This window comes from Microtus ochrogaster, linkage group LG2 (assembly GCF_000317375.1).
Source record: "Microtus ochrogaster isolate Prairie Vole_2 linkage group LG2, MicOch1.0, whole genome shotgun sequence".
NCBI classification, from domain to species: domain Eukaryota; kingdom Metazoa; phylum Chordata; class Mammalia; order Rodentia; family Cricetidae; genus Microtus; species Microtus ochrogaster.
Window position 1 is genome coordinate 54,710,943 of NC_022028.1, and position 11,080 is coordinate 54,722,022.

Sequence of the window (11,080 nt, forward strand, 5' to 3'; positions counted from 1 at the left end):
ATTATTATGAAGAACTTTCTCAAAAAAACAAAAATAAAATTACTATATGACCCAGCCATATATTTCTTAGGTATATGTCAGAAGAATTTAAGGTAGCATTCCAGATACTTCCATGTTTTTGTTTGCTTGTCTTTTACCTACACTCGAGAAAAAGAACAGCCATGAAATAGAAACAGCTTAGATTTCATCAACAGATGAATGAGCAGTGTAGTGTGTACATATATATACACGTTGGGCTTTTTACTTGAAAAAGAAACGAAATCACAGCATTTGTAGAAATGTGGTTAGAACCAGAAAACATTAAGTAAAATCAGACAGACTCAGAAAAAAATGTTTTGTCTCATATGCATAATTTCTGTCCATATTTTGTATGTATGTTTATGTATGTATGTATATATGTATGTATGTATGTATGTATGTATGTATGTATGTATTTCATAGCCATAGATACACATGGGCCCTGAAGCTGGAAATAAGACCATGAGGGAGAACATTTTCTTAAAGAAGGGAGAAAGAAGGGGGAAAGAAAGGAGAAAAAAGGGGAAATTTGGTAATGGATTACATGTGACATAAATATGGAAGATGGGACTGTTTTATGGAGAGAAAGGAGATCAGCAGGGTCTGAGTATGAGGGAGGGGAGCATAGGGGGATGATAAAGTGGGACAAATGTGACACACGTCTTAAAATGTAGGACTGCATAAATCATTCCCCATGTTATCATAAAACATTAATTTTAAAAAGGACAAAAATAGGGTCAATGGAGGAGACCAAAAGAAAGAAAAGGGTCACCTCTGGACTGGACTGTGCTTCGTCTGTTCTCACATACAGTGGATGCTGTTGGGGGACTGAAGTAGTTGGTCCAGTGCATGCTAGTGTCAGGACTGCCTTTTCTTTAGAAGTTTCTCTTGTTTTGCATACCAAGAACTACTGCTTCTTATCTCTGGGTTTTGAAGCCCATGGGCTAGGCAAATTTTCAACCCCTCCAAGGTTCCCCAATTTACACACCCAGTGGGAACAAATGTTCAAACCCAGGGTGAATAAAATAGAAGATTTTTTTGCATATATTTTAGGTGTATAAAACTGGAACACTGAGCTCAGCATTGGATGAGGAGACATAAAAGATCTGGGCACTATGTTAAATTTTATATATCTTTGCTGTAAATGGATCCTTTAACCACACTTTAAATATAAAGCAGACTCACATTGACATCTTTATTTTCAATAAGGAATTTGCACTCAGAGAATGTTAAAATTTCTTCAGAGTGGCAACTGGGGAAGAAAAAAAGGGAAGTGTGGGAAAGGGATCAGTGCTCAGTGCCAGCCTGGTTTTCTCACTTCTCACAAGAGACAGGCACTGGGCACAGTCAGTTTCAAGAAGAGAAGTCAGGAGTTCTTGAAGTCATAGTAGGTAAGAGTGAAACTGGAAGAAATTCTGTGCAGTTCAGTTTAACATAAGACAACTGTCACATCCTGTGGAAGAAAACAGGAAAAAAAACAAACCAAACCAGGATGTGGGCGTTCCTGTGTCTGGAGGGTGCTGTCCTATGAACTGGCCTGCAGAGACTGAGGCTGCCCTTGGCACTCTAAGACTCTCTCGGGATATTACTCTGCACCTCTTAAAAGCAGTTCCACACCAGCTCTTGGCGTCTGCAAGCTGATTCCTGCTGAATACTTTTGATCACAGCTGAGTGAGTAGTTTATATTTGCTTAGCTATAATTCCATTATTCCCAGAGAGAGACTTTTTGGCCTTGATCTTTTGATGAAAGACTGAGTGCTGGGAGAGGAAAGTGTAAGCACCAGAGGGCTGCCAAGGTGAAGAGTCCAAACATTCTGTTTCAGGATGTGAGGACCTGGAGAGGGTTGAGTACACAAACTAGGGAGATTCTTTAATGTTGGTTAATCTCTATGTTATGGGTCCTTGCTGGCCTGCTGATTCCTTATCCAGTAAAGAACACTAAAGTGCTGACTGGATTGCACAGAAGAGTCAGGAAGACACTTTGGTTCTCTCACAAGAATCACTGATACTGTTGCATCTGTCTCTTCTTTATTATCGAGCTCTTGTATGACAATTTTACATGCTTTTCATGTGCTTTCAGTTACAAGTCGTGGATGATCCACGCTCCCCTAGTGCTCTGCAGAAGATAGAGTTTAGGTGGTCTGTGCTGTAGAAAGAGTCTCCATTTCTAAGGTTGTTTTCTTGAGTGCACTCTATAAAAAGAGGCACTAGATACTTTAGAACTGAAAGTTACCAGACAGAGAGGCACTTTTCCCCGTGAATATTTTGAGAAACTTTCCCCATGGGTGTTTAGAACCGTTCTTGGTCCCTACTTCATTTGGGACGACTTACAGGATTTTGTTCTTTTTGGAAATGGAAAGATTTTCTGGTTTTAGTGTGAACTTATTAACTGTGAAACCTTAGCATTTCTTTATAATAATAAATTTCTTAACTCTGATTTCTATGAACATAGTGATATGCTTGTTCGGGATTTTCCCTAAGTGCTTCAGCATTCTGACCATGTAAAAGAGAAGTAAATCTCCTCCTTACTCCCCTCTCCGTCCCTCTTTTCCTTCCTTGTCTCCTTCCTCCTCCCTTTCTCCCTCCCTCCCTCCTTCTCTTCCTTGTTTCCTTTCTTTCCTTTTGGAAAATTTACCAGGATATGACATTCCAACAGGTTTGGGCTATTGTTAAATGTTTTATCACATACGTTCATTATTCTATTAGGAAATACATAAGACAGGCTATCTATTCTGAAAAGATTTATGACCAGAATAGGTGATAAAAGTCACAAAAATAAACAAATTATGTTGTTCCTTTGAAAACTACAATTCCCAGACTCCTTCTGGACTATGGATACCTGTGCGCACACCAGCGCACAGGTATGGGACATCCTTCCCAGACACCCTTGCGCTCCCCGTTAAAAAGGCAGGGCCACACGAGTCTCTCTCTCTCATTCGCCTTTCCGTGTGTGTCCTGCACGCCTCCCCGCCCTTTTGTGTTCCCCTCCCCCATTAAAGTGGACCCACGTGGGAGCCGCCGTGTCGTGTCTGTGTTTGTTCCGCCGTGTGTGTCTGTCCTGTGCCCCGTGTTTTTAAGAAGAATACCCTGTTTTTTTAAGAAGAATAACAAATTATATTTAAGTTTTGTTTGTGATAATGAAACAAAGGTCCCTAGAGTCTCCAGGATGGGAGAAACATTCTTTGTAACTGAAGAGAAAGTGGCATTTAAACTGAGGTTTGAACAAATAAAGGCTGGCAGACTGAACGAGGGTCAGAATAAACATACAGGTTGAGTGTCTATAAATACTAAACTTCTGAAGCCTGCCCTGGGAAAAAAGTATTCTTGTTTCACGGCAAGAACCCTAGAGAGAAACATTCATGGTTTCAGTTATTCTATCCAACTATTTTACCACCCGAGCCTACTGATGAGCTGGAACAAAGGAGGAGAGGAGATCTCAGGGTACAGGAGACTTGGGTGCGATCCTAGGTGTCAAACATGTGCCTCAGGGCCTTGCTTGGAGAAAGCAGTCTGTTCTTGAGTGTGAGGCAGACATGGAAGCAGGAGATGGAGCTGTGACAGCTGCTTGCTGTCACTCACCTGTAGGTAGATTGCTGATGTCATGTCATAAGGCTTGTCCATGAAGGGACAGTCGGTCGAGCGGGATAACTAGGGGCTTTTCCTGTATTTACAAACAGCTTCCTTGCACCAGGCTTTATCCTTCAACTTGGACTCAGTGCTTCCCTGGATTTCTTCTATTAGTTTTTTTTCCTTGTCATTCCTTTTGTTTAGTTAATCAGTGTGGCGTATTAATTGAGTCTCCAAAAAATATTTATCTCTGTGTTCCTCTTTATCTTTACTTAGCCTCTCCATTGGCATGCATGTTGATGTGTGGTACAATTTATCTCTCCGGTACGTACATGTCTTCTGAATTCCAAGTACCAATTCTCTTAAATATTTTCTTGGCTATCTCAGTGATGCCTCCAGTTTAACATGGCCATAACTGAAGCATGATCTACCCCAGCTCTAGACTGCTTCCTGCTGTCTTTGTTTCAGTGAGAAATTCCACCGACCGTTTGTCAAACCAGGAGCATGGTACACTCACTATGGCTTCAAACGCACTGAAATGAACCTCTCAATATTACCATTTCTATCAGTATCATTCTAAGAAATTATTTAATCCCCATCATTTATTCATTTTTTTCTTTTAACTTGGCATATCCATTTTATATTTACTTTTTTGCTTTGTCAGTTTTGTGTGTGTGTGTTTGTTAGAACAAGATGCCACAAGACTCATCACATGGCTCTTTTTAAAAGCACTTAAATAGGTCAGTTATTATCCTAAACCTGTTTTTCTTCCTTATTTGAATTTTAAAGATTGCATCCCCTGATGTAACACGTTCTGTCATTTCTTTCTGTTCCAGCTCTCTAGTGTGAAGTTTTGTGACCCTTCTCATGGACTCACTATTGGCTTCTGTCCCTTCATTTCATTCTCTGCACACTAACCTCTCCCAGAACACAGCTATCTCATGCCTTGAACGTTTTCCTATTGCTCACAGATCCTTCTTTCACAGAGATGTCTTTTTCCATTGCTCCCTGAAGTACAGCATCTTTGCCTCCACCACAGACTCATGCTTTCCCTGGAACTGGAGCCTTTGTATGTGTCCATCTGTTTGTGTGAAGAGATTTCTACACCCAGCTTTCCTGATTTATTCAATTCCTATTTATTCATAAGACTCAAATGAATTCTTTTTTCTGGGAGCTTTTTCTCCAAACCAGGCCATCTCCTCTACTGTTCTCCTTTAAAGCAATGATTATAATCATTAGGTATTATGAAATTATTTTATACAAGATAAGTTTTAATATATCATTCTAGAGAATGATGAAATGCTGTCTTATTTGTCATCTTGAGTACACATGCCCATATGTGGCAAACAGAAAGTTATTAAAACAAGTTTGCTAAATAAAATGAACAGAAAACATGAACCTAGAGACTTGGCTTAATTTTTCTGTAGAAGTACAAAACCATTTTAAAATAATTGAAAGCAGAGGCAATGATAAGGAATGGAATAATATATGTATCAGAGAATAGAATTTGGGTATTTTTCTGTTGCAGAATGAATTCATTTATTCTGGAGATAAGAAATGTCACAGCATGAAATGCAAATCTTTAGTTATTTGCTTGTTTGTTTATTTATCGTGTGTGTGTGTGTAAGTCAGAGGACAACTTGCAGGAGTTTGCCCTTTCTTTTTACCACATGGATTCTGAAGCCTGAACTCAAGTCCTCAGCTTTCTCTGTAAGCTCCTTCACTTGCTGAGCCAGCTCTCTGGCCCAGCAGTTCACAGGGATCTGCTTCTTGGGTGAAACATTGGGAGTATGTAATATGTCTTGAGTGGCAGGTATGGATTGTGCCATGCAAAGAAATGTTCCACTTGCGGTTTGGTATCCAGTTGGTGGTGACATTATTGGTAACAACACTTGTTTTCTTGGTTTGCAGACTATTATCTATGCATCTGTTTGTTAAATTCACAAAGAGAAAACAGCTGACATCATGGAAGGAAAGAATCAAACAGCTCCATCTGAATTCATCATCTTGGGTTTCTCCAACCTGAATAAACTGCAGTTTTTACTCTTCACCATCTTCTTTCTGACTTACATGTGCACTTTAGGAGGGAACATTTTTATCATCTTGGTGACCATGGCTGATGCCCACCTACATACACCCATGTATTATTTTCTGCGAAACCTTGCCTTTATTGACATCTGCTACACCACTACTAATGTCCCCCAGATGATGGTGCATCTTTTGTCAGAGAAGAAAACAATTTCCTATGGAGGCTGTGTGGTCCAACTTTTTGCCTTCATTTTCTTTGTAGGCTCAGAGTGTCTCCTCCTGGCAGCAATGGCATACGACCGATACATTGCTATTTGTAAGCCCTTAAGGTATTCATTTATCATGGACAAGGCCCTGTGCAGCTGGCTAGCAGCCTCATGCTGGACAGGTGGATTTCTCAACTCAGTGGTGCACACAGTTCTGACCTTCCACTTGCCCTTCTGTGGTAACAATCAGATCAATTATTTCTTCTGTGACATACCTCCTTTGCTGATCTTGTCTTGTGGGGATACTTCCATCAATGAACTGGCTTTGCTATCTATTGGGATCTTCATAGGTTGGACTCCTTTCCTGTGCATCATCCTTTCCTACCTTTCCATCATCTCCAACATCCTGAGGATCCAGTCCTCTGAGGGGAGGCACAAAGCCTTTTCTACCTGTGCCTCCCATTTGCTCATTGTTCTTCTCTATTATGGCAGTGCCATCTTCACATATGTGCGGCCCATCTCATCTTACTCGCTAGAGAAAGACAGATTGATCTCAGTGCTGTATAGTGTTGTCACCCCCATGCTGAACCCTGTAATTTATACACTGAGAAATAAGGATATCAAAGAGGCTGTGAAGACGATAGGGAGAAAATGGCAGCAACCCGTCTTCTCTTCTGAGATGTAACCTCTCTTACCCGTAGTCAATTATCTTGTATTAGAAAGTTAACTTTTACACCACTCAGCTATTGCTAGTTATGTTTCACTTAAAATCTATCTGATTGTGAGGACTGGAGAGATGACTCAGAAGTTAAGAGCACTGACTGTTCTTCCAAAGGTCCTCAGTTCAATTTCTGGCAACCACATGGTGACTCACAACCATCTGTAATGAGATCTGCTGTCCTCTTCTGGCCTGCAGGCAGACATGCAGACAGAACACTGTATCCATAATAATAAATAAATCTTTTAAAAATATTTGATTATGGTATTTTGATATAGATTGTAAATGTTAACACACTCAGACCTAAGTGTATACATATGAGCTTTTGTTAGTCTTAATGGAGTTTCTTCTTTAAGTTTCTATCATTTTACTTGTCTTTTCAATTTTGGAATTCTCATCAAAAGATGGTGCCCCTCATGCCATATTTACTTGATAGACTTTATGGTCTATTACTTGCCATGAATGACAGTCCTCCTAGTCAAACAACTGCCATTTTGGGACATTGAACCTCACCCCATTATGAAAGTTCATCCCGTCTGAGATTGTTTACTGTTTATGTCCTCTCACGGAGAGTTGAGAAGGTCACAAGACCCTACCTGAGTTTTCAGGTGCTCCATGCCAGCTGTTGTATCCATCATGGACTCAGGGAAAGTCTAGAGTATATAGTCCTGAGGAAGAGTCTCTATCAAGGGTCTATGGAGAAGACCTCAACCCTGATTGATAATGCTTTTCAGATGCAGCCTGTTGGAGGAGGAGCATCCACAGGCCTGTAAGTCACCCTTCACCTATGCTCAATAAACCATCCACAGAGTGAACTTTGGCAGAATTGTGCTTTTGTTTGCTCTTGGGATCTTAGGAGAAGGTGTATATACTTTTTACATCTCTTTGTGACTAGGAATTTTAGCAACAGTTCTGTATTTCTTATGAGTAAAGGAATGAGGGGCCTCTGAGGTAACTCAGCAGGTAAAGGCTCTTGTTAAGCCCAAGTTTGATCCTATGGTCCCACATGGCAACTTACAATTTGTTCTCTGGCATTGATTCACACATCATACATGTGCACACACGCATAATGAAAAATTTTTAAAAATGTGAATGGCACTCCTTAAATGTTTGCCATATTTTTATCCTTTTCTTTGTAAGTAACGCTTTCAAACTTTATTTTTTAAAGAAAGCATAGCTTTACATAAAAAAGAAATTTATTCACTGGACTGAGCTCCCAAGGTCCAGTTGAAGAGCAGGAGGGAGAATATGAGCAAGAAAGTCAGGACCACGAGGGGTTGGTTCATCCACTGAGACAGTGGGCCTGAGCTAATGGGAGCTCACCAACTCCAGCTGGACTGGGAATGAATGAGCATGGGATCAAACTGGACCCTCTGAATGTGGTTTACAATTGGAACAGACTGACGTGTCAATGATAATGGCACTAGGATTTGTCTCTACTGCATGTACTGGCCTTTTGGGATCTTATTCTCTTTGGATGCATACCTTCTTAAGCCTAGATGTAGTAGGGAGGGCCTTGGACTTCCCACCAGGCAGGGGTACTCTGCCCTCTTGTAGGACTGGAGGGGGGTGGGGAGGACGGTGTGTGGAGGAGCAGGAGGGAAGTGGGAGGAGGGGAGAAAGTGGGAATTTTGATTGGTATTATTTATAAAGTAATAAAAAGGGGAGAATAAATAAATAAATAAGTGAACAATGATCAAAACAAAAAAAGAAATTTATTTGATTTTATCAAATAAAAATATACTAATTTATACACTGTATACCATGCCATATTCAGTAAAATGAGTAACAAAAACATTCAAAAAGATTCTATTTTTTTCTCCTTTTTAATTAAAATTTTTTCATACCAATTATTTTGATCATGTTTTTCACCTCCAAATTCTTGCCACCTCCCTCCTGCCTAATTTTATGTTCTTCTTCTCTCTTAAAAAAACACAGAAATAAGCATCAAAATAAACAAACAGTAAGACAAAAAGGCCAAAACAAGCAGCATACACACACACACACACACACACACACACACACACACACACACGATGTAATTGACTTGTTGTCGGTCAACAACTCCAGGTCACAGGGCCTGACTAGAGTGTAGTTGATAAATCCAGTGTCACTCCATTGGAGAAAACTAATTTCACTTTTGCAAATAGCCCCTTGGTTAGGGGTGGGCCTTTGTATTCAGGTTCTCTTTCCTGCACTAGGATTTTGTCTGGTTTGAACCAGTGCAGGTCTTGTGGGTACTGTCACAGTCTCTGTGGATTCATATGTATCTAAACACGACCACCACCAGATTACATCTAGCTTGTTCTTTGATTTTTGACAGAGAAATGCAGCTGTGGTGAGATGATATTTTACTTCCACATCATTTGGTAATTAATTTAATTTTATCATCTTCTACAATGGGCCAAATTTAACACCTTCATATTGGATAAACAATCAGATATTTCAGTTCATAGTCCTAACTGTATCACAAGATGGAATATCCCAATGGGATTTCTTAGGTTCATGTAGTTATTGTATAGAGTGTCGTAAGCTTAGGAAACATTTTTCTGAAAATATAGAAAACCATGATATAAAATATATAGAAAATAAAATAGGAATTTTGAGAGGGAGTAAAATTTTTTAGTTATGTAAAAACTGGTAAGAAAAGGTATGGTCCTATATTACTATTAAATTTCTGTTTTTATATTTTTTTTACCAAGCAAGTAAGAGGTAAAGACCAATTTTCTAGTGAACATAGACTCAAAAAGACTATAAAATAGTTGCAATCTGAATTCAAGATCACATTAAAATGATACATTGTATTCACAGTTGTTTTTATCTGTGGGAGACAAGGTTGGTTCAATATGTGCAGACATTAGTTAGGAGTCTCTAGAGGAAACAGAATATAATAGAACAAGAACACACACACATGATTTACTAAATCAGCTTATACAATATGGTTTAAATAGTTCAATAACTACCGCCTCACACCTAAGAGATTAAGTACTCAGTAATTGCTCAGTCTAAGAGACTAGGTGCCAGTTCCATCTGGAGCTGGAACTCAGAGGGATCCTGGAGATCCCCTGGTCCTCAGTCCATGTTGGAAGCCTGGGAAACTTGTCCTAACATCAGCAAAGAAATCAGCAGCAGTTGCAAGAGGATAAATTAACTCAGCAATGAAAGGGAAAGTCAAGTGAGCAGAAGGCAAACGAGACAAGCTTCCTTCTTCTGTGCCTGCTTCCTTTTCTAAGCTAGACCGCCAGTAGTCTATTTGGGTGGATCTTCCCTCATCAATTAAGGAAATCAAGACAATCCCACAAATGAGGATCCCCGATGAGGTGGTTAGAAGTTGTGACAAGCTGGCATTGAAAACTTAGAATCACAATGTGCAAATCACACATGTAATACACAATATTAATAGACTTAATGTCAAAAATCACATTATCATCACAAGAGATGTAGAAAAGGCATCTGCCAGTCTAAAACAGCTTTATGATAAAGTACCTTTAAGAAAATAGGGATAGATGTAACGTACTTCAAAATAACAAAGGTTTCAAATATGACAAAAGCATAGACATTTTACAAAATAGGGAGAATTAAGAGCATCACTTCTAACAACATCTGTATCAAGACAAAGCTGACAACTCTTCTACTCTTATTGAATACAGCAATAAAAGTTTTTGTTTGAGCAATAAAATAAGAGAGAGATACAAAGTAGATCAAAATTAGAAAGTAAGAAGTTAGTTAGCTTTGCTTATTTGTAAATGACATGGTTCTACACTTAAAATACCCCTCAGAGTCAACCAGAAAAAATTTAAATATGACAAACACTTTCAATAAAGTTTCCTGGTACACAGTCATTACATAGAATCAGTAGTTTTATATACACCAATAACAAACTTAATGAGAAGATACTGGGAAAGATATCTTACTTATACTATCTTAAAAATAATATAGCTATAAAGAAAAACCTAACCAAGGAGGCAAATGCCCTTTAACAAGGAAAACTTTAAGACACTATAAAAAGAAACTGAAAAGGACAGTAGATGATGGAAAGACCTTCCATGCCTAGAGACCGGCAGGAGTAGTATTGTGAAAATGGCTAGACTACCCAACACAATTCACAGAGTGAATGCAATTCTTTCATTTTGTGGAACAATTTGAGGAAGTGGTGGTGTTAACTTTTTAGTTGTTTGAGTTCTATATTATCAGTTATCAGAATGGCCACATCAACTTGGCTTCCATTTGCCTTATATGTTGGCTTTCATTCTTTAACCCTTGTCTGTGATGCTCACTTCTCAGAGACAGCAGGCGGTTGGACTTCATTTCTTTCTGCTCTGCATCTTTTAATTGGAGAGCTGTAGGCAGAGGCTGCTCATTTGTTTCCGGCCACCCAAGACCCAAATGATCACACAGAAACTATATTAATTACAACATTGCTTGGCCTATTAGCTTAGGATTTTTGTTAACTAACTCTTATATCTTAAGTTGAACCATTTTTATTATTTCATATTTTACCATGAGGCTCATGGTTTACCAGTATGGTTCTGGCTGGCGGCTC

The 11,080-nt window shown here is 39.1% G+C and overlaps 1 protein-coding gene across 1 annotated transcript; it reads left to right on the forward strand.

Annotated features, from left to right (window-relative positions):
• The first annotated feature begins 5,550 nt into the window (after window positions 1-5,550).
• On the forward strand, window positions 5,551-6,504 carry LOC101993741 (olfactory receptor 5V1). The gene has a single exon (XM_026785442.1). The coding sequence runs from the start codon at window positions 5,551-5,553 to the stop codon at window positions 6,502-6,504; it is 954 nt and encodes a 317-aa protein (XP_026641243.1).
• Window positions 6,505-11,080: the final 4,576 nt, after the last annotated feature.

Excerpts from the sequence above, each read along its gene's own strand:
- LOC101993741 (XM_026785442.1), top strand. The coding sequence starts at position 5,551 with ATGGAAGGAAAGAATCAAACAGCTCCATCTGAATTCATCATCTTGGGT.